At 37.1% G+C, this 27,194-nt stretch overlaps 3 protein-coding genes and 1 long non-coding RNA gene across 4 annotated transcripts; 3 read left to right on the top strand and 1 right to left on the bottom strand.

Annotated features, from left to right (window-relative positions):
- Window positions 1-2,977: 2,977 nt before the first annotated feature.
- LOC147854257 (uncharacterized) lies at window positions 2,978-4,192 on the top strand. Its single transcript, XR_015530992.1, has 2 exons — window positions 2,978-3,447; window positions 3,551-4,192. It is a non-coding gene; the product is annotated as an uncharacterized LOC147854257 (long non-coding RNA).
- A 2,400-nt stretch (window positions 4,193-6,592) lies between these two features.
- LOC147854256 (uncharacterized) lies at window positions 6,593-9,329 on the top strand. The gene is made up of 6 exons (XM_087330847.1): window positions 6,593-7,176; window positions 8,158-8,233; window positions 8,300-8,397; window positions 8,752-8,854; window positions 9,038-9,178; window positions 9,274-9,329. The coding sequence occupies exons 1-3, from the start codon at window positions 7,113-7,115 to the stop codon at window positions 8,391-8,393; spliced, it is 234 nt and encodes a 77-aa protein (XP_087186973.1). The 5' UTR covers window positions 6,593-7,112; the 3' UTR covers window positions 8,394-8,397; window positions 8,752-8,854; window positions 9,038-9,178; window positions 9,274-9,329.
- Window positions 9,330-13,411: 4,082 nt separating this feature from the next.
- Window positions 13,412-16,609, top strand: ADNT1 (adenine nucleotide transporter 1). Its single transcript, XM_087331505.1, has 8 exons — window positions 13,412-13,718; window positions 14,286-14,334; window positions 14,495-14,658; window positions 14,967-15,004; window positions 15,121-15,233; window positions 15,306-15,419; window positions 15,702-16,049; window positions 16,148-16,609. Exons 1-8 carry the CDS (start codon window positions 13,474-13,476, stop codon window positions 16,229-16,231), a joined length of 1,155 nt encoding a protein of 384 aa, XP_087187631.1. The 5' UTR covers window positions 13,412-13,473; the 3' UTR covers window positions 16,232-16,609.
- A 550-nt stretch (window positions 16,610-17,159) lies between these two features.
- LOC147854254 (Spc97 / Spc98 family of spindle pole body (SBP) component) lies at window positions 17,160-26,788 on the bottom strand. The gene is made up of 14 exons (XM_087331504.1): window positions 26,521-26,788; window positions 24,422-25,240; window positions 23,212-23,412; window positions 22,759-23,121; window positions 22,339-22,427; window positions 21,080-22,255; window positions 20,181-20,322; window positions 19,905-20,097; window positions 19,297-19,460; window positions 18,652-18,713; window positions 18,387-18,486; window positions 17,918-17,979; window positions 17,693-17,843; window positions 17,160-17,620 (listed from the first exon to the last, which is right to left on the bottom strand). The coding sequence occupies exons 1-14, from the start codon at window positions 26,728-26,730 to the stop codon at window positions 17,474-17,476; spliced, it is 3,879 nt and encodes a 1,292-aa protein (XP_087187630.1). The 5' UTR covers window positions 26,731-26,788; the 3' UTR covers window positions 17,160-17,473.
- Window positions 26,789-27,194: the final 406 nt, after the last annotated feature.

Here is a 27,194-nt window from a genome sequence, read left to right as displayed (position 1 = left end):
CCAAACATACACATTGATACATGGGTTTTAACACTCCGATTATAGACACCCACACTTTAGGTTATAAACATCCAAAATAACACTTGTCATTGGACAACCGAGAATTAGTGTCAGGTATGTTCCGCCCTTGTAACTGTGCAAAACAAACACATTCCATAAGCAATACTTCATGTTTGCAAAGCAAATGAATTGGTTGGACTAGAAGTTTTTGAAACAATTGAAGACAAGTACACTTTTTTCCCAGAGGCCTTCAAAAACACATATTACCTCCCCTCACCCTCAATTATGCATAAACAACAAAGAAGCCATTGATTATAATCACTTGTCTTCTTCTTCTTCTTCTTCTTTTTCCAAAAGTGGAAATTCAATTGCTTTCAGAAACCTTCACAAAATATAGCAAGAAAAAGGCCAAAGGAAGAAGACATCAAAGATTCGAGAAAACAGATAATAATAATAATAATTCTACATCGCTAGCAACATCTACATTCCAAGATAGATGAGCACAATCTTATTGGTCATTAATATCACTATAGTGAAGTAATGGATGCCATATTATGCATTACTCATCACAATAGGAAACTAATTGATTCTTCATTTTGACACTTCAATTTCATCAATTAAGCTGTAACTACTAACAGACGTGGATTGAATCGCCCACAAAAAAGGTTGAAAAGCAATCACATACTCAAAATGAAATTTGGTTTTTAGCTTTGACCTAAAACCCTAAACGCAGTATGATGCTACTAAGGCCGATTGAACCACATAGTTTGAAAATGGGTCCTGTAGAAACTTCTGCATTTGCGAGATGAACGAAATTCCCATCCAATCGAACTATCACCCTGTAACAGCCCATTTACGGTGATATAAATTGTTGCCCCATGTGCAGTGATGATGCCCAATATGCCACTTTTCTGTGTCTTCTTCTTCTTCTTATCCATGCATAGCTTCACAACATACAAATTGCCTGCTTCTGCCTTAACCCAAGAAGGTAATGCACGTATTTCCATTGTTGTGAATTTGTTTATCGAACATATATGTTTAGGACTGGACACCATTACATATCTATTAGAATTGATCACTATCATGTCTATATTTGAAGGAGTGCAAAGTGTATGAAAGCAGAGGGGGCGATCTAAGTCCAACCCGATATATTATGTTGTCAATTCTTACAAGAATTGGTTTTGCAGTGAGAAATTAGTTGGTTTTTCCTTTGAAAATGAATGGAACATGAACCTATGCTCTAGTTGTAAGGTTTGATCTGAACATTAAGATGTGTTTTGTTTTAATCATGTGGGGGAAGATTTACTTGCTTTCAAATCTGATGGTTTTCATGATTCACTTGGCACTGTCAACAATTGGAAGGTTTCTGATGAAGACTCATGTCATTGGAAGGCTGTTTCTTGCAATCCAAGGAAGCATGTCATTGGATTGTAAGGACAGGACTTTGGACTTGCCAAACCATTGGAAGAAACCCTTGCCACAACAAACCTTGCTGCCTCTGGTACTTTGGAATACCTAGCTCCAGGTAACCTTCTTCATTCCTTTTTCTAAATACATACATAACCATATATGCATTTTCATGTTATATGTTATGCTGTTCTTATCTTCTGTCTTGCATTCTGTTATGATGTATCTTAGAGTAACTAACTATGCCATATTCAGAGAACATACAAAGTGGTATAGCAACTGAAAAGACAGATGTATACAGCTATGGTGTATTGTTGATTGAGATGATCTCAGGAAAGAGACCGACAGAATTACCCTCGAGATATGAGTATGTTTGCAGTCTAGACTTTAGAGAACAAGTTTGCTGGTTGGTTTAAGACTTTTTCTCTGCAAACTTGTACTCTAAATTCTAGACTGCAAACATACTCATATCTAGAGATTTCTGATAAGAATGCACATCAATATTGATCATGTCATTCCATCATTTATTGATACATGTTCCCTGTGTCATGTGATTTCACTATATCTCGATCAAAGTTTGCGGTACATTTAATATGTCATGCCACTTTATTATATCTCAATGCTGTGTGTGGCACATCCATGTATCATGCATGCCCCATCTAGTTTTAATTTTTAATAATTAATCATATGTAGTTACATCATTTGTATGATGACATGTGGATGAATGATTCTGATCAAATTGAAGTGGACCATGTGTGCAGATGGAAATGCTCATCAAGGTAAACTCTTATACTGATGGTCTTGACCCTGCATGCTAGGAAGCACCAATGGAGAGCAAAGTTTGTTGGGTGGGTAAGCAAATGCAGGCAAGAAGAAGAAGAAGAAGAAGAAGATTGAAACCTCAGAAGAAGAAGAAGAAGAAGAAGATTGAAACTTCAGAAGAAGATTGAAACCTCATAAGAAGAAGAAGAAGAAGAAGAAGAAGAAGAAGAAGAAGATTAAAACCTCAGAAGAAGAAGAAGAAGAAGAAGAAGATTGAAACCTCATAAGAAGAAGAAGAAGAAGAAGATTGAAACCTCATAAGAAGAAGAAGAAGAAGAAGAAGATAGAAACCTCATAAGAAGAAGATTAAAACCTCATAAGAAGAAGAAGAAGAAGAAGTTTAAAACCTCATAAGAAGACTTTGTGAAGACATTGTTGTACTAGCTAGGACTTGCTGGTCTTTTCTGAAGCTATGGCTGCTTCCACATCTTCTTCGACTGGTTGCATTCGGAAGAGGAGATGCCAGATTCACCCTTCCATCTTCTCCTTCCTAAGCTGCAGAGATTCATCTGAATGTAAGCCAAGGTCCTGGGCTTCCTCACAGCTTCTCCTCCTCTTCTACCATTTCCCATATCCATCTGCTGAGTTCGCATGATGTAATGTCTTCTCTCTCATTGAAACCTAAGTTTTCAAGTTCTTGCGGTTGTCTAACCCCAACAATTTCGATCTTTTCCATCGTTTAACACTATTTTTCTAATTTTATTCCTGGTGTCTAGCCCTCATTTTCACAGTTCTGTATTTTTCAATCTGTCACGGACTCCTGCAACGGTCTCCAATTTTAATTCCAAGCTTCTTCCTGTGTGTTAAACCCCTAAAATATCAAGTAATATACTATCTCTAACTAAACGCTCATGTCATAACTTTTTGCTTTGCTTTTAACCCTAAACTTTTCCATTTCCTCTCTTGCTTCAACCCTAAACTTCATCTTTCCCTGTTTATTTTGTTCGCTGTGTCTTTTGTTTCTAACGCAACCTTAAAACTTCTCCATTTCAATAACCCTAATCTGTTTCAAGAAACCTGATGTATAACAGCGTGTTGAGACGAGGATTCAAGCTGCCTGGATGAGAGGATCTAACAACAACCCCAAGAAGACGAAGAAATCATGGGGACAGAGGGTGGACAATTATATGTGGCCATTCATACTAGGCATCACCATGGCTTCCTCCAACGCAGCACAAACCTCGCCTTCTTTGCAACTGGAGAAATCTTCTCTTCCAGGTCAGATGCACATATATGATTTGCCACACATTGATAAGTGTGCTCAAGATGCTTTTGAATGATGGGGGAATTAATGCATATCGGAATCTTGCCATCTTTTTAGGCACTATTATGATGGGGGAGACCAACATGGTATGTTGGATGGGGTATATGATCCAGCTTTGTGCATTTTTTTCTATCGTTTCACAGACTTTTTGAGCATTGCAAGGGCACATTGCTGACAAACCGGCCACATATTTTTCCTTGTTTAGGTATTATGTACAGGACCCCCTTTGGTGGTATGCATTTCATGTCATCATAGTTCCACACAGACACCTCTTCAAATCATCAAAGGACTGCAACCAAGTCCGTCCTTCTTCTTTTGGTTTTGCATATTATAGTGATGCAGACTAGTTTGGGGTTTCCATTGTCACCTAGGCTAATATCTTTACCTTGAGCAAGTCCATTGAAACCAATTCCAAAACATCTAGCACATCGAGCTGCTTTACAGCATACCACTTGGCAAAACCCTAGATTGTACATCCTAAATCCTTTGGGGTGGTTAATGCTCTTATTTTCCTCATTGGTCAACCCTTCAACTTCTTGTCCATACTTCTTTTTGTGTTTTCTAGTTGCCCATTATTAGGTCATTAATGCATATATAAGTCACATGCACTAGTTGATACTGTTGGTCTCACACCTGCTTTAACTTTGGCATACTTAAGCCATTCTTCTCTGTTTACTACTTCTTTGTGTTGCATTCAAATGCAAAGATTGTTCCATTTGGGGAATGAATTGGTCTACTGACCTATATTCACCATGCTGTAGCAGATGGTTATTCCAAGTTATTCCAACTTTGTCACAACATTTAGGGTCAATAAGGTAATTTCATCATGTGAAAGGTATTACCTATGTATTGCATGTATCTTTAACCAAAACATATTCAGAGATTAACAATAGGTTGGGTAATAGTAATTTGTTGTGCTCATAGGCCACATCCATTTGGACCGAGCACCTATCACCCTTATAAACTAATACAAGTCATTATCACATGACTTGAAAGACGTTTCCTTCACTTCAAAGACTTCTGCATCTTGGATCAGTCCATGTTTGAGATCTTTTGAAGGCAAAAGTTTAATCCGTCTAAGGTTTAGAGTGTTTCAATGCTTAGATAACAAGATTCTCTAGCACCTTAGGCAGAAATGACATACCTTGCATATAGGAGAATATGTATAATGTCACTCTGAGCTCCCAAGAATATAAAGGCTGGAGAGTCTAACACTGAAAGTTTCACTTCTTGTACGAGTGCTGTGTGATTCTCAATGCATAAAGACACATTAAATGGGTAGTTGAACGTGTGGTTAATAATGAAGGTTTCTCCACAAGAACTTCAGGTAAGAAAACCATCTTCTAAACGATTGTTTTCAGCTCCTTCTAGTCTGCTACCTCTGTATAGAACCTTCTCCACTTTTCATTCACAATACCAATGGATAGAGATGGACTAGCTTCGAATGGATGTATGTGGAACACGCTTGACATGGATTTTCCAGGATGATCTTGCTCTTCTATAAAAGTTGAATCATTGTTTTTATGAAGATTCCTTGTAAATGAGCGAACACTTCCTGCACTGGAAGTATTTTCCAGTCTAATCGAACAAATCTTGTTGTTAGCTACATCTACAATTATGCTTATCAATTCCAGCTTCACAGCACTAGTGTTCTTTATGGCGAGCATGAGAGTACTAGTCTCATTTGCAGCAATGCTGGCATTTCCTGATGTTTTTCCATGTGTCTTCTTCAAGCCTCTGAGGAATGCATCTCTTTGAAAAGGAGGCATAAACTGATGTGAAAATGGTTCTCCACATTGCAATTGTAAAGTTCTTTGTAACGTTCCTGGATTATCAACAGATGTCACTACTTTTTTCAACTGATAACTGAACCACACATACAAATTTATTGATTTGGCTTCTTCCACCTCATGTATATCTTTGTCAAAAAGCTACTCTCTGATGACATGGCAGGTATAATTAATACACCTGGCAACATTTTTAATCCATTATTGTCCTTTTTCAAAGGCACCATTCTAGTAGTAAAAAGCTCCACAAATGATATCTCCATTGGAGGAGGGGTCCGTGGTGACCAAATAATGGGCAATGGAGAAGACTTTATAATGCTGAATTTCAGCTCCTCCGTATATATATAAATGTATCATGTCATCTGGACCTAACATGGACATCAATAAGAAACAACTCACCCAGAGGGCTGGGTCAACTTGGATTATTTTGTTTCCAAAACATTCCAGCTTGCCACTGTCACCTGCAAATAGTTAATGGAAGCATTAGAGTGTTGATGTAGCTGTAAATAGCTTTAGCCAACGAGAGTGTGAGAGAGTTCCAAGCTTGTAGTTGAAGTTCCCATCCGTCTGTGAATCACCTTTCTATTTTTCTAATAAGACATTTACTAAGGATTCCCAAAGAACCTAGTACACAAATGGAGTACCTGGAATTATATCAACAGTGAATCTCTTCCATTTATTTGGTTCAAGATGTAAATCATAGACTTTCTTTGTATGTGTATTCTCTTGTGTCAAATCAGGAGGCAATTAGGAGTTAAATGCACTACCTCTTACCAGGTTATGCTCTTGGAAACAGGTGTTTGACCCATAGAACTATTGGCACTCCAAAAAGTATATAAATACATTACAAAAGTCAAGAATATGCAGAATCATCGATTACCACATATTGCTTGCAATGTTGGATGTAAGCTACAAAAGAATCATAAAAGTAAGATTCTCTCATCCGGTTGGATTGTTGACATAAGGAAATGGTTTAGAAGATGGGGTTTGGATGATCTTTTAGAGCTTTTGGGCAATGCTATGCAGTATGTAATGATTGAGGAAAGGTTGGTGGAATCATTAAGGATGAAGTGGGAAGATGCTAAGAGGACAAAGCTAGAATACTATATTGCAAATGTCAACCCTCAATGTTGGTCTCAATATAAAGCAAGAATGCCCATTGATCGTATCCAACCTTATCTCATTATCAATATGAGTAGTAATGCTCGTAGAGCCCTTACACTACTTCGCACTCGATCTCACAAATTAGGTATTGAAGTTGCATCATGGTATCAAAATGTAACTAATTTGAAGACATGCAAAGTATGCAAAGAAGGCATGGTAGAGGATGAATGTCACTTGTTCTTCACATGCTCGACATATAGTGCAATTCGTTCAAGATATGCTGACATACTAAGAGGGAGTGATAACTTAAGTGCCATACTTAAGGCACCACCGAGAAGGTTGAGCTCATATGTGTATGCTTTATTCACACATAGAGACTTTGTGCTTCAATGTATGAATACCCCTTCTTAGGAAGGAGACACATATCAAGAACACATGTATACTCTGGTCCCATAGGTCAAAATTGGCCTCTTTATGGACGATAAAAATTCTAATTCTAATTCTAATTATCTAAATCCTACCTTGTGCATTCTCTTGTGTGCGCTAATACCTTGTACATTTTGTTAAGCAGTGGGCTTTTGTTTTGCAGAACTGCATCTGTTTTCTTTGATGTCTCCTATGTGTTAGACCCCATAATCGTTTTTAGTTTCTATATCTCTGCCTTCAGATATTTCAGAAAACTGTCATTCTATCTTCACTTCTCTACATCTAGGCCTCTCCACCTTGCCATGACTTCCTCCAACACAGCACAAACCCCATCTTCTTTGCAATGGGAGGAATCGTCTCTTCCAGGTCTCAACTTCCTAACAATTGACATTTACTTCATTTTCTGCATTCTCTCCCAGTTGCTTTCTTTGCATCCGCCTGTACCACAACCTACAGCTCCATTTTTTCTATAAATTTACAACCGTTCTCTCCCTTTCTCCTTTCTCTGGTCTATGCTTCTTAGAATCATTACATTTTCTTTGAATATCAAGCTTTAAGGTTCATTTCGTTCATTTTCTCTTTCCAGTTCCTCATGAAAAAAAGTTTCTTTCCATTACTCAACAGAATGGTTCATTTTCTCACAAATAGTCCTCAAATGTTTGACTTTATCACATTTCAAAGTTCAAAATTTGTTTTCAATTTCTTGCTATTTCTGTGTTTCTTCTTGCTTGATTTTTTTAATTTTCTATAGAATGGTGGAATTCACCAGCACCAAGCTTGAAAGTTCAATGATTTGGCTCGTTTGCATACCTATTGTTGTTGGTTCTGGTTCTAGCTGGAACTTTGGCATACCATTCTTCACATAGATGAAAGGGCAATGAAACCTTTGATATATCTTAATGTGATGCTGAGTGCATATCTAATTCACAAATTTCATTTGAGAGTGTCCTTAAAAATTTTCCATTTGGTAGGCAACTTTTCTTAGGTTGGTATTTGATGATGTACCATCCAATACCATTGTACACAGAGATAAAACACAATGCCCGTTTCCATTCATGTCAAATTGATGTTCAGAGTATTGTCTACGTAGAAACATTAGCCTTGAGGCACAGTTTGTTTTGATAATGTAACCACCTTTTCCAGGTTGCAAATGAGTACTCAGCAGATTGATTAAATTCCTCACTTTTCCTCTAGGTAGAACTTTTATATGCATTATCTGCAGAGATAGAATGCAAGATTGTTCTATTAATCTTGGTCTGAAGTCATAACGTTGTATTCAAAGCTTCTCTTCTCTAGGTGGAATGGCATGCAATGTATATAGTCTAAACCCTATCCTTACTGTAACAGCATCGAAGCAAGCACTGTTTTCACTGTCAAACAAAACTAATATTGAATTTCTGGGAAGGAGTTTGGTTGAGCTCGGGTAAGCAAAGGAGATGAATCTCAAAAAACCCTAAAAAGTTTCCTATTAATGTGGATCATTTCACAGTTATACCATTGTGTCCACTGGAGGTACAGCAGTTGCTCTAGAAAAAGCTGGCATTTCTGTAAAAGAAAGTGGAGGAGCTTATGGCATTTCCTGAAATGATGTGTAAGAAAAGAAGTAATGGATTATTAATGTATGTACTACACACTATGCAACAAATCAGGAATCTAGCACACCAAGCACCTCATTTTATGGCATCGAATAACTGTAATAATATGAGAAGTTTGCACTTCCCACTGTATTTATATGTCATGCAACTCTTTTTCAAATGGCCACAAACTGCTAGCTAATGTTTTTTCATTCTTTAAAGTATTTGCAGTCATTAACCGTTTCTATTGCAATGTTATCTGTTGGTTCTCATTTCAAGAAACATACATAAATCACGTAGTTTTAAAGATCATTTCCTGAACCCACAATATGAGGTAACCATTCTTGTTTTCAACTCTTATTATCAGCTTGATGGTCGTGTGAAGACATTGCATCCTAATGTGCATGGAGGCATCCTTGCAAGAAGAGATATTGATGAACATGTGGAAGCTTTAAAGAAATGGAATATAGGTGAGCCTGAATGAGCTAACCAAATTCGATTTTAAATCATCTCTAGATATAATTCTGTCAAGGAATGCTGGCAAAGATTTAATATGTCACCATGAGGACAATTCAAATATGTATGAATGTTTAATGTATTGTTTCCATCTACAATTAAATTTCATCTTTTTTTGACTCTTCCTCTTAACCTAGGTGCAATTGACATTGTGGAGGTGAATCTCGATTCTATATCCATTTTACGAATCTGTCACTGCATCAAGCATGGTATCTTTCGAGGATGGTGTGGAGAATATTGATATTGGTGGACCAGCAATGATACGTGCTGCTGCAAAAGTACTCCAATCTTAACCCCTTTATATGTGAAGTTGTATGCACAAATCAAAGTTCAAAACTGATCAGTTATTGCTGTCAATTGTAACATGTCTCAGAATATTCTTATTTGACTTGTTTTGCTGCATTGGGATCTAGGCCTTCCTCGTAGAATTAAAGAGTACACAATTTTCTCATGAATATGCAAGAAATGTTGCATGTTGCACAAGATAATATTAAGATAGTTTAAGATAGAGCATATTTTGTGGCAATCATATTAGGTATCCTTGTGTTCTTAACTCTAGTACAAAAGTCTTCTAGCATGTACATCCACATTTCAAAATCTTGAAGCATATTGGTTTATCCGACTATCTTCTCGATCTTCAAGATGGACCGATGGTGTCAAAATTCATCTTGTTTTTCATGTTAGTCACCTAAAGGACTTATTCGTTCTTATGAAAACACAATAACCTCATTTTCTAGAAAACAAAAACAATCTTCAAACCAAACATTTGATATCTAAACAAATCCAAGGATCCAAAATTAAATGGTTGGATCTAATTTTGGGTGATGCCAATTGGTAGAAGTAGAATTCTCTTGCAATGTTTTGGAAATGGGGAGTGTGTTATAGGCAATTGTAAGGAGTGTCCCAAGTCCTAGGATAACTAGTTTCCCACTACCCTTAAACCATAAAAAATAGATCTAGAAATTGATCCTTAATGTTGTGCCCATCACAAGAATATGTTGACACGACCTTGAGATGTTCGTAGGTGTAAGTATGGACAAACAACACAAGTTGTGTGGGAACGGGGATTGGTACATAAAGACATGTGTCCTAGGTCCTTATGCAGGAGGAATGCTTCTACGTAACGCCAATGATCTTGTAACAGTTTATGTAGCTTCAGAGTGTTTGGCCCTTGATAATTGTGTTGTTTCACCTAGGGTGTGAAGGCTTTCATACATATTGGTAGTTTGATGTTCCCATCGGCTCTTGACCCGAAGATGCGTATCAAAGCTCCATCAATAAAATAAAAAAACCAATGCTTTGGTAATCAGGTCCAAAAAGAATACTAGATTGGGTGGGTGAGAGAGAGAACCTAAGTAACTAGTAATGCTACCAAGCCTCAGAGAGAGCCTAACCTTTTAAACATTATTTACGAGGGACTTTTTAGAGGATATTGGGGAGTAGGCTCAATTGATTGCTCATGAATTTATTGGGGCCAATTCTGTCAAAGACCACAAAAATTTGGTAAAGATATAGAAATACAATTATTATAAGAAAAATAAGACAACCACAAAAAAAAAACTTGATGAAATTGATGGGAATGGCAATGAAAATCTTTATATGATAATTTGAAGAAACGGAAGATCGTTATGATGGAAGACATCAACATGATGATAATGATGACAAAACTTTGATAATGAAAGTGTTGATATATTTAAAAATATTAGATATGCTTGACTTACATGTAAATCATCTATATCAACAAAGATAATGTCAAATTGACTGTAATTACGTAGGGCATGAAAAGTTCAAATTGGAAGTAACCAATGTCAAAGATTGAAGTGAACCAATGATGAAGATAGACTGAACATAACTTAATGGAAGGTTGACGTCAAAAGAATTGAGAGAGGAAAAATGTCTCATGCCATAATCCATTTGGTAGTGTGAACTGTTTGGAGATTGTGATGTATGTGAAATTCATGTTTTGAACCCAAGATCATGTATTGATGCCTTGTAGCTTGCAAGTTAGCTATGTTGATTGCAAATGCAAATCCATTTTACACAACAATTAAAAACTTAGCCTAAATTTCTATAAAAAGGCATAAAAAGGAAATATAGAAATGGAAGAAGAATAAGTGGAAAGTCTTTTTGGAAAAGTACTTTTGTCAGTATGATGAACTAATGAACACTAGTCAAAGCACAATGTGGAAGGCCAATGATGCAAGTCTATGTATATGTGATATTCAAAGAGGTCACTAGCAAGGGTGAGAATTGTTGCAAGTCATAAGTAAGTATTTAGCATGAAAAGGAAGAGACGGAGGGCAATGATACATGCATGGCATATGATACAATACGATACAATGGATGCATATGTAGCAAATTGGAAGGGCCACCAATTTGGATGTAGTGAAGATGGATAGTTAATTATTACCTCGAGGTGAATTAATTGCATGTGAATCCAAGTGACGGAAGAACAATTACATGCGTACAGCGAAAGCCCAATCCAAGCAGTTATTGGCGAATCACTCTCACTAAAGTTCTTATTTATAATAAAAGAGACCAACATTCTAATGGGTGGGAGTTGTGGTAATATGAACTAATAAGAACACTATGAAAAAAAGGGAACACATTGTACATACTATACATATGTACGTACATACATGTGTGTGGGGCCATGGCATACAAAAGGTCATCGATGTGATCACTAATAGAAAGATGTAGGACAAAGGAGGCATGCATACGATACAATTAGTGACCCAACGGTATGCATAGACACGTACATACATAATACAATACCTACATACGTACTATGCATAATACGTAACACACATAACACAACATGCATGCATACAAAAAACATATATGTGTGTGCATGCATGTGTAAATACATATAGTTACACAAACATGCGTGAGACTTAGACATAGACACGCATATACACGTACATGTACATGTACACATACACATATACACACATGTACATGTGCATGCACACATACATACACATACACATACACATACATGTACATGTAAACATACACCTACACTTACACGTACACGTACACATCTATGGCATACAAATACAAATACAAATACACATGTTACACGTACACATACACATACATGTACATGTAAACATACACCTACACTTACACTTACACATGCACATCTATGCCATACAAATACAAATACAAATACAAATACACATGTTACACGTACACATACACATACATGTACATGTAAACATACACCTACACTTACACATACACATCTATGGCATACAAATACACATGTTACACGTATACATACACATACATGGCATACAAATACACATACACATCCACGTACACATAGACATAGATATACAAGTACACGTACATGGCATACACATACACATATACATACATGTACATGTAAACACACACCTACACTTACACTTACACATACACACAAAGACACATACATGGCATTACATACATATACACTTAACATGGGATGGGATACATGCATAGAACGACATGGCATATATATATGTATATATATACGTGTAGCATGTGATGGCATATATATATACATGTAGCATGGCATGTCATGACATACATATACATATTATTATATATATACATGTAGGATGGCATGGCATGGCATGATGTGCATATATATATATATATTATTATATATATACATGTAGGATGGCATGGCATGGCATGATGTGCATATATATATATATATTATTATATATATACATGTAGGATGGCATGGCATATAGACATATGCGTGGCATGGCAGGACATACATATATATACATGTAGCATGGCATGGCATGCATATACATATGTATATACGTGGCATGGCATACATATACGTGAGATGGCGTGGCATGGGCGAAAAAGTCATATGGGATGAATGGATGGGTGGGTGGCCAATAGTCGCGAGTCATTCATTCCATTCATCAGAATTGTTATGGAGAGGAGAGAGTCTTCTTCTTCCCAATCAATCGACGCCCCCTCCTCTCTAACAACATAAAACAATAACAATATAATAAATGGTCTGTTAATAAAACCCTAGTTACAGTAGTAGTAGTAGTAGGAGTGATCGAGAGGAAAGAGAACAAAAGGAAAAGGAAATAGAGAAGGAAAAGACATATATACACAGAGACAGAACGAATTACACAGAACACAGAGAGAGAGAGAGAGAGGGAGAGAGAGCGAGCGAGTGAGGAGAAAGGCTGCAGAAGAAGCGGCGCCCTTCTCTCTCCATCTCTCTCATTCCATCTTCTTCCATCTTCTCTCCATCCATGGATGCTTGACAGTTCTCCCCATCGCCTTCTCCATCTCCATCTCCATCTCCTTCTCCTTTGACCTTATCATCTCAGCACCTTCGGCTACCTGCGCTCGCTTCCCTTGCCTCGGTACTTTTCTTTTCTGCAGCGAATCCGCTGGTTTTGTTTTTATATATATATTTCTCTCTCTTCTCATTCTCTCGGCTAAATTCTCGTTCTCGCTCTTTGTTACGGTAATATCTTGTTTTGCAGGCGTATCTATCTATCTATTTATCTGTCCACCCACCCCTCTCCCTTTCCCTTATCTCCACTCCATGGTTTCTCGAAACGACGAAGAAGCTACTCCATCCAGGGTGCAGAACGAGAAAGCAGGGGACTCGGTGGGCCATGGAAACGTTGCTTTTTGTCAAAGATCACCTCTGTATGTGAATGGCGAGGTTTCTCCTCTGGCCTCCCTTGCTGAGGAGGCGAAGCTTGCCACAGCAGAAGTCAAGGCACCAAGCAACAATGCGTTGTCTGTCTGCAAGTCTCTCATCGCTGGAGGTGTAGCCGGAGGAGTGTAAGTGCTCAAATTTTCCTTTCCGTTTTCCTAAAAACATGCGTATATGCATATGCATCATGTTGTTAATGGATTCCCTAACTGTTGTACATATGTATGTTGGATTGCATAGAGTGATAGGAAAATACATACGGAAGTCAGCTGTATTGATGTATTTTGGTTTTCAAAACACACACAGTCATTAGATTAAATTGCCATACTTCAACATATATATTCATCATGCATCTACTGCCTCACTTTGGTAGAGTGAAATTACTTAGCCTTCCCGACGAAAGTTTGTAGGTTTTCTGGTGGATTGTAAATGTCGAAAGAGCTTTTATAAGCAGGACTGTAGGTTCGAATGAATTCAGATATTGACCTGATAAATCAGATGAATTGAACCTGTTAATACATGAGAGAAAATGATCCACAGAATCTTGATAAAGTGTAGTGAGCCTTCTGTGCTATTGGTATGGAGTTGGTACTTCTCTTTGCAAACAAATCTGTTCATATCCAGACTCCATAATTTTTGCAAATAACACTGCTCCATCATCAGTGTTTCTGATGTTGGTTGATGATGCAATTCAGGTCTCGTACTGCTGTTGCTCCACTTGAACGTTTGAAGATCCTACTTCAAGTAAATTACCTCTTCTTAATTCATTTCAATTGGCAGTGGTAATGGTTTGAAATGATAGGTTAAAGAATGACTCCCACGTTTTGCCTAATTCACCACCACTTTGAGAATGCCGAGTGACAAACATATATGTTTGCTTCCTCTGACTTTACTCTTCTTGCAGGTTCAAAATCCCTTGAAACCTAAATATAATGGAATGGCTCAAGGTTTGAAATATATCTGGGCAAATGAAGGCATAGCCGGTTTCTTCAAAGGCAATGGTGCAAATTGTGCTCGTATTGTTCCCAATTCTGCTGTAAAGTTCTACAGCTACGAACAGGCCTCAAGGTGCTTTTTAACATGTTTGCATTTCACTAAAGAAATTCTCGTTATTTATGGCTAAATATTGTATGTACTATTCGTGTAAACATCTGTTGTCTGATGATTTGATGAGTAAGGATCATCTGTCAGTTAATTAGCTGTGTTCAAGTTTATTCTGCATTGGAGAGAGTTGTTGAAAAGATATATGACAGGAGTAGATGAATTGCTTGGTGATTATTCAGATGTGTTTAGCATGTCCAGTTCATGGCAGATGATAGATTATTGGTTTTGGATTCCATAGTTGAACTTTTTTTCTTGTTTCTACTTTCTTGCAGTGCAATACTATGGTTCTACAAAAAGCAAACTGGACAAGGTATTCATCACATGGATTGATCAGGATGCTTAATTCATTGCATACATTTTTCAGTTTGAACTTTATCAATCTTCGTGCATCTCAAAGGGTTTCTATTATTCTTGTGCTGAATGCAGAGGATGCTGAGCTTACTCCTTTACTCCGACTTGGTGCTGGTGCATGTGCTGGGATAATTGCAATGTCTGCTACTTACCCTATGGACATGGTGCGGGGAAGGATTACTGTACAGGTAGGAGTTGTGTGTGGAACATAATATATATGCAATTGTCTTTGTTGCTTAACCAACTTGATTGTTTTACAGACGGAAGATACACCTATGCGCTACCGTGGCATGTTTCATGCAGGAGCAACCATCATCAAGGAGGAAGGACCTAGAGCTGTATATAAAGGCTGGCTTCCTTCTGTTATTGGAGTGGTGAGTTTGTTTGGGTCTAATACATTCTGGAGATAGTAAGTTAACTGATTCAAAGTATCGTCACTCTATTTGCGGTTTTTAGTATCCACTGAACTCCATACATAATGTGAAACTAAGTTGAAAGTAGTACCTTGGTTTTCAAGTTTGATCTCACTATCTGTACAGTTTATTAATTGCAGTTGAGTTGAAAGTAGTAACTTGGTTTTGATTTTGGTTTTGGTCTCAACTTCTTGAGAATTGATTAACTGCCAAGCATTGCGACTAATTTGTGATTTTGCACAGATCCCATATGTTGGTTTAAACTTTGCAGTGTATGAGTCTCTCAAAGACTGGTTGGTTAAGAAAAATTTGGTTGCCAGGCCTGAAGAAAACTCTGACTTGAGCGTCCTGACTAAGCTAGGGTGTGGAGCTGCAGCAGGTACCGTTGGTCAAACTGTGGCATATCCATTGGATGTAATCCGCAGAAGGATGCAGATGGGAGGATGGAAGGGTGCATCTTCTGTTATAACTGCTGATGGTCAGTATCAGGCACCAGTTCAGTACTCTGGGATGATTGATGCTTTCAGACAGACAGTTAGAAATGAAGGTTTTGGTGCTTTATACAAAGGCTTGCTGCCAAACTCTGTCAAGGTTAGATATAATATCCTTGTGACAGTATCCTCTCTAATGTATATGTTTTAAGATGTTTTCCATATTATTGATATGCAAATGCTATGTTGTATCTACAGGTGGTTCCTTCAATTGCCTTGGCATTTGTGACTTATGAAGTGATGAAGGATCTGTTGGGAGTCGAATTCCGGATTTCTGATTGACCTTTTAAGATTCCATAGATGGAAGGAACCTCTCCTGTAGACATGGGGGGTTATTTTTGTAGGAATATCGTGGCTTCACTTTTTAGTTACAAAGGACAAACTTTAAACTGCTTGCGAATAAGCTATATGCGACATCATTCCATGACATGGCCTTCAATTTTCAAATTCTTTATGGAGGCGTTGATGTCTTACTGATGATTACTTGGATGTACTGCTCATGATGCAACTGACGATTACTTCGTTCCTTTGCTGGAGCATTAGTCAATTGCTTGAAAGTTCTCATTGTGCTCTTTTTGTGGATGGTTGACATTGTTTGCAATGTCAGTTGTATCTGTATTGCATGGTTAAATAAAAATCTGTGTTAATACTGTTTGACTAGATGTGATGACTTCGTTAAGATGGAAGGATTTATATAAGATAATAATTTGAAATTGATATATTTTCCTTTGAGTCACTAACGGTTCCCTTTTACTGCAGTGCTAACTGTCTTTTTCCATTCCTCCATTCAAAAGTATTTACATTCTGGCTGAACTTGACCTACCATCATCTGTTTACGTGAAACACTGAAGCCATAAGCACACACGTCTAACATTTACTTGTCACTCACCAATTGACGTGTGTTAATTGACAATTATCTCAATGAAAGAAATGGTTGCAAAAGTACCTTTAGAATTCTCAATTTAATCTGATAAGGTTTAAAAGTTTTACAGAATTTAATTACGACTTTCTAATAGAAGCGAAGGAAACAAGCTTCATCTCTAAATTTTTTATGAAGTTTCTATTTTCTTAAGCACAGGTATAATATGAGAATACTCTCTAGTGACAGTTTATAAAAATCAATGGCACAAAAAAAGTTACCATGAGCATATATACTTTAGGAGCGACTCCGAGAGGAAGAAATAAGTAACGCAAAATGGAGGGTGGACATAGATCTGCAACAATAGACTTTACATTAACTTTAAAAATCAAATCTTGCTCAGACTCTGGCCTGTCTTTGTACAATATTTTACAATTTATAATTAATGAGGTGAAATGGGGAATTTTGGTTGACAAAAATGGTGATTGTGACACTCTTCTGGCAAAAAATATATATATCCATTTATCCCACAGAATTCTTTCAACGAAATTTCGTTGTTATCTCCAAGAAAGCCATTGAAATCAACCCGCATTTACTGACAAAAAATGGTGATTGTGACACTCTTCTAGCACCATATATATATCCATTTATCCCACAGAATTCTTTCAACGAAATTTTGTGTTATCTCCAAGAAAGCCATTGAAATCAAGCCGCGTCCACAAGTAACTGAAGGGCAGTTGGTTGCAACTATTCTTAATAATATGATGAAGCTGTTGAATTGATGAATCGTAGTGATTCTTAGCTTCGATGACCTGAAAATATAAATAGTGAGAAACCATGGCTGTTTGAATAAATGGCATTCAACACAAATGAGCATTACATACAGCTGCTTTCACTTTCATAGCATGCGTATCTGATCTCCCATCATCCCCTCGGATACCCAAATAATATAAGCAAGAGCGTAAATCTAGCAGACACTGCATGACGTTATCAATGGATGATTTAACTGACTCCATCTCATCCGACAGGAAGCATCTGAAAAAAGGTGGAGATATAACAGAAAGACTAACGATGTTCAGATGAAAAAAATTAAAATATTTCTTACTTACACATGTAATGCATCTCGAAGATACACATTATGCATGAGCTCCATCTTTTGTAGATCTTGTCCCTGCAAAAAAAGCTTAAGAACTTGAATGTGCGAGTTGATTGAACTTAATGAACTAAGACACATACACTCGTGATAAGCTATCTTTTCACAAAACATCCATGAACCTCACTGCTTTACTAGGTGGCATTCTGGTCTTGACCAGATTACAAACTGAGCTAATTTCTTCATTTGGTATTTACATGCATTTACACTTGGTATTTACTTGTCATTACAAACTGTGTATTTACACTTCATATTTTATATGCACACATGTCTCGATACAACATTAAAATACAAAGGACTCTTTCTAAATCAGTTTTCATACAAAAGCTTTCACTGTGAAACAGTTTTCTTACAGTTTACACTTTCAATAACAGATTTAATGAATTTCCTCAGATTATGTAAGCAATTCGTAAGTACGAAATAACCTCTTCACGCAGTGCTTGGAGAAACTTGCTCCAAACATTGTGTAACAGCTGCGATTCTATGTAGCCTTGAAAAGTCATCATGAAGTGAGACATATTTTGCCTGTTAAATAAATTGTTCTAACATCAAAATAGTTCCAACTTGTAATCCATTTGCATGCATAAGAAGCTATGTTGTACACAGTAAGACAGATTAAAACAAGCCTAGAATGTTCCTGCTTCCGAGAAGTACAAGCTTTCATAACAATCTCCACATCAAGACCCTCACCTCAACAGGATCAAAGTTTGATTTATTTGAATGTTCTCTTTTCCAAACATACCAGACATACCCTGTTTATTTAGAATATAAAAATCCATCAGCATAGAAATTATCCAACCCATACAATATATCAAACTTGCAAGAGATGTAGCATAAAATAGTTGAACTATGCAGAAATAATGATCCAAACTGTGATGGTGGATGGCAAAAAAAAGCAAGATATGTTCTAAAATTCAAGAGAAAGTTGAAAAAAGGCAAATCAGCACAGAGGCTATCACTTCAGGATACAAGAATGGAAACAATCTGAGCTATATTACAAAATGCAAGAGATAAAATCAAAAGAAGGTTATCAAGCATAGAGCCTACTGCTTCGGAGGTACAAGCCAATTGTACACTTCACAATGATACTCTCAGAGACTAGTCAGGGCTGCATAACGAGCTAAACATGAAATAGGACTCAAAAGACATAGAAGTTGGAAACCATCCAACTGTACATTTATTACTTGGATACTTTTCATATGACAAGACTGTAGACTTTTGTACTGTCCCAAGTATCAACAATGATTTCTTCAGCATTAACCAAACATACTAACCAGAACTTTTAACTCCAAATTCCATTACTAAACTAAGATGCCAGATTTCTGAAGCATTCACCTTCATTAACTGCCATATATCCTGAAGTGCATGAACTGCCAGTTTTGCACGAATCAGGAAACTGAATATTGAGTTGTATATCGTGAAAGATTCTGGCGTGATAATCAAATTAACAGGCCACTCGACATTGTATCCAAGTTTTATGAAATCAAATGCTGAAACAGCTGCCAAATGGATTGAGGTTATTAGATGCAGAACTTAAGCAAGAAACACAGACAGAAATATTGGTGGGGGGAGGGGAGGGGGATAGTGTGATTTAGCATAGAGAAAATCAAGTAGTATTAGCAATGATCTAATGCTGATATGTTGTTGATTAAAATTTTAGTTCAACATCTGAGAAAACCAGCCATACTTTTTCAATTTTTGTGCTAGCAGTTTTCATGTATTTCAAACCAATACCATGACGAAGGTCAAGAATTAGAAATGCATTTTCAAAGCTTTTGAGAACCTATTCTTGTGTTTTGATGATATAACTTGCCTTAATTTAGAAGCATCAACAATTCAGAAAATGTGCATTGATCTTCTCTCTCTTATTTTTGTATTTTTATTCAAAAGGAACTTTAAATTATTTAATCGCTCTCAATAAACATAATAAACCAGAAACTCACAAGTTTTGTTAACATTGAGGTGAGCTTGTTCATTGATATCCATCAGAAGATGCACATCTTCTGATTGCATGTCAATATAAATATGCAGCCGTTCTGCATATTTGTCCTGTTCACAAGAAGAATTCTGGATAGCAGCTTCTAGCAATTTCTGAACTTCAAGCTGCCTTTGCTGAATTCCAGCTGCATGCCAAACCTGAAAAAGAATCTATTTATTCTGAATCTAAAAAGTAAACCTATTAATTCTGAATCTAAAAAGTCATCGGAGAAAGGCCTCACGTGATGGTAAAGCATGGTAATAAACAAATCCGCCCAATCTCCTCTTTCCATCAAAAAATACCGCCGTAAGGCAGCAAAATGTTCTTGCAAGCCAAATACCTCATTAAGCAGCCGTACACTTAAATAGCTTATACATTGATATCTGTTGATCTTTTAAGGAAATGAACAGCCACACATATTTCTACAGATAATATACACTTGAAAGCCATATAGAAGCTGCACCTAGAAAAACAAGTCTCCAAACATACTAAAAAGATTGATATGCCTAACAATGAGATCAGGAGAAAAAGGGTTCATAGTGAACGAAATCTGCACCACCAGACTCTTGTATGGCATGGATTCCTACCTCTAAATTGGGGAAGCCTCATAAAGCAATGATTGTAAAATCTGAAACTAACATGGATTTTACAAATTCAAAACTTTAAACAAAAGCATCAACTTTAAGATACCTAAAATGCAGATGATAGAACGTTCAGTTTGAGCCAATCTATTCTCCATAAATGGGGGAAAATTCTCATAAGAATTTGGATGAGTCATCTGCCTCTAAACAGCTTTATATAGATGCTGCATTGGGAAACTCAAACATAAGCTATCAGATGGTTGCTAATATTGGCAGATATCTCATTTGATGGTGTATCTGTATTGATGTAGAATATTGAGTCAGCTTTGCAAAACGAACTTCTTACCTAAACAGTTTCTTCATTTTAAAACAAAAACAAACAAATGAAACTAGTATACCATCAACCCAAAGGGTTTTATTGACATTTTAGCTTAAAACAACAATATCGATGCCTTCCATCTACCAGAAACAAGTTAATAAACCGTAAACAAATTGATGCTCACAGAAACTCAGCTAAGACTGTATGCATGTTTGCTATAGAAACACAGATATAGGATACTGGCAAAGAACTTCTTGAATGATACAGTTGTCAACAATAACCTCTAATGGAATGTCTAGATCAGCCAATATATCTTCTGAAATGACAAGAGACTCAATTTCTGTTTTTCCTCTATTTCCAGTCAAATATGTTTCCCATGTTGCCCCTCCAGAAGAAATCTCTTTCTTTTGCCATGACTTTACATCTGTCTCTACTGCATGATCTACTATAACCATTTTCAAACCCATGTCATTTGTGTTTTTTACCAATGTTTCAACCCTATTTTCAAGAACAGGAAATTTATCCACAATCAATTTTCCTTTTCTTGTTGAATTCTCTGATAACTTCTGGACTGTCATTTGTTTTACTGTATCGTAACTCATATCTGTGTGTATTGCATGAACATTATCTGTACAAGATATTGGTTTCTGTGTAGTATCTGAAGTGTTTGTAGAAGAAAAACGCAATGGAACCTTGAAATTGAAATTCTCACTGGTTATACAGTCTTCGAAGTTCCAAAATACTCGAGAAATCATATCAAAATTGAGCACAGTTTTCCTGTAACCACCATCTTGAGACAAGCTAGAGAAGTTATAATTCTGAGCTAGTTTGTGAATAAATGAACGCCCAAAATACTCTCCGGAATTAATCTTATCTACATGTACATCTGGAAAGAAAAAAGAAGCACCACTATCTTTCTTCAATGACTGTAGCATTGATGACAGTTCATCTTCACTTGGATCTTCCAGCAAGAGCTTCAAAAAAGAGTCTGCAGTTCCAAATGGAGGGAAACTATAACCATGATATTTTAAATTTCCCAAAGTATATAAATTTGAATTATCAATCTGAGAAAGCCTTCCATAAATAGTGCCAATTTCAGACATATGCTCAGACGGATATGGCACACATTTCGACACCTTTCTCTCTGAAAGTACTTCTGCTTTGTTATGAACTACCACTGCCTCCGTAGGTTTTTCCCACCTTTTTCTTTGTTTTAACAGAGAGAAACTCTCCTGTGTTGATTCTTGTTCATTTTGAGGCATCAAGTCATCATCCTTCTCACTACAACCTTGGGAACTATTTATACCACTTTCATTTCCAGGCTGCTCATAAGACCATTCTGAAGCTGGAGAAGTTGGTACTTCGTGTGTCTGTACAGTGGTCATGAGGTCTCTCGACTCATCATTCTTACACTCCCTGCAAAGGCACAATCATACACGTGCTTGAGAGCACCATAAACATTAACAATGCAATCATGTGACAGATACAACATTACTTACTCTGTCAGAAGATGTCTTAAGCCATTCTCATTCTGAACAGAAATCTCCAAAACTTCATGATTTACATCATGAACATTTCTTTTTTCAATCTGTAGCATCATTAAATCCTTCAAATCAGCATGAAACAAATAAACATCTCGTAAATATATATCTACAGATTTTATTAATCACTCTTCTTCGATACCAGAATTCCATTTCCATTAGTATCTGAAAGCCACTTGCCATACATATGTAATTTTATTAATTCTGTCAAACATATTACATTAAAGGATTATTTGTACATTATTTTCTGGGGCCATTGACTAACAGTGATGTATCACAAGAGTAGTGGTATAGAATTAGTGAAAAGAAAAGATCATTTAAAATCTAAAGAAAATACATACACGACACACACTTTCTGTTAACAGGAATCTTTCTTACATTCAGATGTCTGAATAAACCAAATCCTTCAGTATGGGAACGGAGGCTTGAAAGTAGTGAATCAAAGTTCTGCATTAATGCATGACGTTTACTTCTACGCTCCTTAGCTAGTGCAAGTAGCTTTCCTTTACTAAAGACTAAACCAGGAAAGAACACAGAATCTTCACTTGCAAATTCTGCCCAGTACTTCAGCGCGCTTTTCAGCATTCCAAATCCATCAGATGTGCAGTGCTCCAAATTATGACTAATGTCTGCAATGCCAGTTTCAGCTAGCCCTAACAAAACTTGCAGTTGCTGACCAGCTCGTAATAGAGGATTACATATGTTCTCCAAAAAGCAAGGTGCAGACACTGAAGCTTGCATCTGCAATCATAGCAATGGTAAATAAGCCTTTCAGATGGAATGAAATCTATAAGTCCTGAGTACTTTTGGATTATTAATAAAGAGTTTCACCTTTAAGGAAAACAAATGATTATCTTTCTTCATGCCCCAAGTATGTGTATCTGCTGCGACCAGAGTTTCTACCACAATGAATTCTTTATAAGGATCTTTGACAGTGGCACGGTATAGCCAAGACTGAATAAATGACAAATATGGTTGGCAAGCAGAAGAAAACAAAAACCGTAGCAGCTCAACATTGCCAGTATCAGCTTCCTGCAGATATCAAAAAATTACGATTTCACTACTAACGAATTCTTACATTTCATGCTGCCAAAAAACAGAGCTCATTTTGCACCTTATCAGAGAGAAACCTCTTTACTGATATATGAGAAAGACTTTGAGAACACAGCTAAGGGTATTACAAGTAAGTTCATCCAAGCAAAAGAATCAACCCTAGGAAGAGATCAAATATAGTCTACTGTAATTGTGGTGGTTGTCCCAATGTCATTCATGATGCACATGATTGGTTTTGTCGACCTCTGAATCTATTTGTACAATGCACAAGGCCGGCCACATGTTTGACCAAGGGTAAACAATAATGAAAAACATGGGAACACATTGGATTTCATTATACATACCCATTCTTAAGTTATTTTGAGAGCAGCAAGCACTGGTCTTAGTGTTTGAAAAATATTCGCATGAGCATTGTATGGCTTAAACCGTTGTGAAGAGCTTTTGCATGTTGAGATTGTTCCTTGAAATTCCTCAAATTTGCCATTATCAGAAAGGATCACAGGCTTGTAAAGTGATCTCAAGGTATGGAAACACTTATATGCCCAATAAAGTAGCTTTAAATTACTTGAATTGGAATTGTGAACATCACTCATTTATGGAAATCAAGCCAATGCTCATTCCTTACAAATGCATAGGATATTGTAATTATTAGTTGTGATGATTGTCCTGTGTAAACTTCTCAACTCTCAATGTAGTAATTTGGGACGGTTCTTGCAAACATGTGAGGTTTATTAAAGACTGATTAATTCAATCATATCAAGCTTTCAAAAGTTTTTAATTATTGTTGATTTTGTTATGCATAGCTACCATCTCCGATCTAACTTTCATAACGGATCTGTACAATAAGTTTTGATAAAAATGCGTCTAAATACTTTCCTACATTTGGTTAACAAAAGCATACAATCTCTTGGCATGTAGCACTACCCTATATTATGTTGATTGTAAACATACGCAGCAATTTGAGTGTGTAAAGGAAAGACAACCTCACTTGTAATCGCTTGTATAGGAAGGTCAATAAATCTGCTCCCTTGGGGAACCTGCTGAAATCCATAAATGCCCTTGTAGAAGGAATGTCATCAGCAGAAAATACTACTTCTATAGACCAGTCTCCACGCTCCTCAGAATCTTCCTTTCCTGGGTTTTTCGCATTGATATCATACAAACATAGAGCCGCTAATATGTGAAGTTGCTCTCTCAATTTGTTTGTGTGCAAAAAGAGCTCTAAAAGTGTTATTTCACAAGGGTCACAAATCACCGCACCCACACACTCATCCAAGACATCTAAACTGACATAACTGCAAGATTCTGCTGATCTTCTACACAGGACAGATGTTGTCAGAGTGTTCAGAGCAGCTGAATGACCTTGTAATACAGTTTTTACAGCCCTTGCATAGGCCTGATTGACAAGGCTATACGGAGGTGATGAATTCAGATCTTCATTGTTGACACGAGCATCATGGAATTCTTTGACCTTGACTTTGCCTCTTCTTTTCACCTTTGCATCACGAAGAGATGGCATTTCATAACCAGCAACAAAGCATTCAAGATGTATGTTTTGCTTTTGTGGTTTCAGAAAAAAGTCTACAAACTCTTCAAGTTGCATGCGAATGCAACCTGCTTGAGCCATGTCTGCAAGTAATTTTCCTAGAGCCTTTGTGCTAGCTGATCTCTGCCATAGATTTGATAGTCTATGTGAGCTTCTATCGGTAACTTGATGAGAAAATAACCTGGACAGTTGTTGCAACTCCCGAACAGCCACTGGACTACCCTGGAGAGCATACAAGCTCTTTGTAACCAGCTCAGCTTCCTGTAATATTACCAAATTATATTAGCCAGACTGATATTATCAATCTAACTTTCCATGCATTTAGTTTTTGTTATTTTCCGACAAAAATGACATTTAAACTCACTTTTTACTGACGTCCAAGCAATGAAACAATGAGAGACCAGCATGTGCTTGAGTATACAAGCTGATGTTTCATCACTGGTTAATTTTACATCAAACGTCACCATGTAGGAAGTACAGATCAAAAGTACATTTTTCTGACATCAGCTCAATTTACAAACAAAACAGCCATGTGGATTTTACAAATCAATAGACAAGCATAAGCATGGATCTAAACACCATCTACTATCACTACTTCAGCGTACATTATTTTTTATATAACAAACACGAACTGTGAAGCATATGAAGTGTAGACATGGAGAAATGCACTAACTTAAAGTCACCATTTCAGCACACACTATGTTTATATAACAAGCCGAAAACATGTAGACTATGCAAAATGTTGGCATGGTCTTCACCTCTTCAGCATGGATCATGTTAGAAACAGGCAGACCATGTGCATAATGAGAATTGTAGACGTTGATAAACTTGGATTATAAGGATATTTCACTATCCTCAATTTTTCAGTTTACGCACAAGACATCTGAAAATTAAACAGTTTATACATGGAGAAACACAACTATAAGCACTTCCTTATCGCTGTCTGCTGTTCAGCTTCGCAAAAACAATTGAATATGACGCATTTAAGACATACCTAAACACACTTTCGCTTACACTGCTTTCAGCTTACAAAGAAATAATAATAAAAGACAGATGAACGCATATGTTTTTCCGGCATTGCATAAACTTGCAGATGAATCAATGCGGAGTGTAAATATGGAGAAAACAGTGCCATATTTTCTGTCTAGAAATACAGATTAATAGAGGAGGCAAAGTGGAGCATAGAGAGGTGCGGGTATGGAGAAACGCAAATAAAATGTGTACACTTTACTGTCTCCAAATTCGGCTTACAAACAAAGGTAGACATTTGAAAGATGAGCTTTCCAGCACTTCAGCAGTTTACAAGGCGATGCGGAGAGGGCATGGCATGGATAGAGATAAAACATATGGACATACCTAAGCACAATTTAGATTAAGAAATGCGTGGGGGATAGAAAGAGGAGACAATCGAGAAAAAAGATCTGATGTGGATAGTTCAAAGGCAGGGGAAAGAGAACAAAGAGGCGTATTTAGCCGCAATTTGGATTAAGAAATGAGAAAACACGACATGAAGAGGTAGAAGAAGAAGAAGAGAAGTGTACCCGAACAGAGAATAGCGGAAATGTTTGCTGTCGATGAATCTGAGGTAAGAAAGGAGGGAGATCGGCGGCATCTGGCTGTGAAAGTGAGGGGGGGGCACCATGCCGGAAGGCAACTTCGTCTCGGTGGCGTTGCTCCCATGGCGAAGGAGGGAAGCTGGAAGAGGCCGGAAGCTGGGATGCAGCGATCCAAGGGCTCTGCTCCATCGCCATAGCTCTCTCTCTCTCTCTCTCTCTCTCTCTCTCTCTCCTTCCTTCCTTCCTTCCTTCCTTTCTCCTTTCTCCCTTCGACGACACAGGCACTGCACTGGGCAGGCAGACGAAGACGCAGGAAAAACAGTGTCACACATACAAAGAGCGGGAAATTGGAAGCAGGAATTTCTGTATTCTTTTAACTTTACCTTCTCTTTTTCTTTAGAGCTCTCTTCTTCTTCTTCTTCTTCTTCTTCTTCTTCTTCTTTCGGTAAAAGCACACAATTATACATATCAATTGTATGTAAAATCCACTTAGTTACAACACTTCTCAGTCTCCTCTACCTATTATCATATCCCTATGTAGGGGGAGAGGTACTTTCTGTAATGCTATTAAAAAACCTCAATATGCATTTGAAAAAATGATCCCCACATGCTCTAACATCCAAAAATTCCACGTGAGAATACCTTTAAGCTTCTTTATA

This window comes from Azolla caroliniana, unplaced genomic scaffold (assembly GCF_043228905.1).
Source record: "Azolla caroliniana isolate FFs.n. ecotype wild unplaced genomic scaffold, voAzoCaro1.0.p SCAF_15, whole genome shotgun sequence".
NCBI lineage: Eukaryota > Viridiplantae > Streptophyta > Polypodiopsida > Salviniales > Salviniaceae > Azolla > Azolla caroliniana.
The sequence above is the reverse complement of the archived record's forward strand: the minus strand, read 5'-3'. Positions and strand labels throughout refer to the sequence as shown.

Bases quoted from the DNA above. Each gene is read 5' to 3' on its own strand.
- LOC147854256 (XM_087330847.1), top strand. From the start codon at position 7,113: ATGACTTCCTCCAACACAGCACAAACCCCATCTTCTTTGCAATGGGAG. The intron at 7,177-8,157 runs GTCTCAACTTCC...TTACTGTAACAG, and splicing joins GGAGGAATCGTCTCTTCCAG to CATCGAAGCAAGCACTGTTT. The intron at 8,234-8,299 runs GTAAGCAAAGGA...ATCATTTCACAG, and splicing joins AGGAGTTTGGTTGAGCTCGG to TTATACCATTGTGTCCACTG.
- LOC147854254 (XM_087331504.1), bottom strand. From the start codon at position 26,730: ATGGCGATGGAGCAGAGCCCTTGGATCGCTGCATCCCAGCTTCCGGCC. The intron at 22,428-22,758 runs GTAAGAAAGATT...ATGATGCTACAG, and splicing joins GTTTATTCAGACATCTGAAT to ATTGAAAAAAGAAATGTTCA. The intron at 18,714-19,296 runs GTGAATGCTTCA...CTAAATAAACAG, and splicing joins ATATATGGCAGTTAATGAAG to GGTATGTCTGGTATGTTTGG.
- ADNT1 (XM_087331505.1), top strand. From the start codon at position 13,474: ATGGTTTCTCGAAACGACGAAGAAGCTACTCCATCCAGGGTGCAGAAC. The intron at 15,005-15,120 runs GTATTCATCACA...TGCTGAATGCAG, and splicing joins CAAAAAGCAAACTGGACAAG to AGGATGCTGAGCTTACTCCT. The intron at 16,050-16,147 runs GTTAGATATAAT...TTGTATCTACAG, and splicing joins TGCTGCCAAACTCTGTCAAG to GTGGTTCCTTCAATTGCCTT.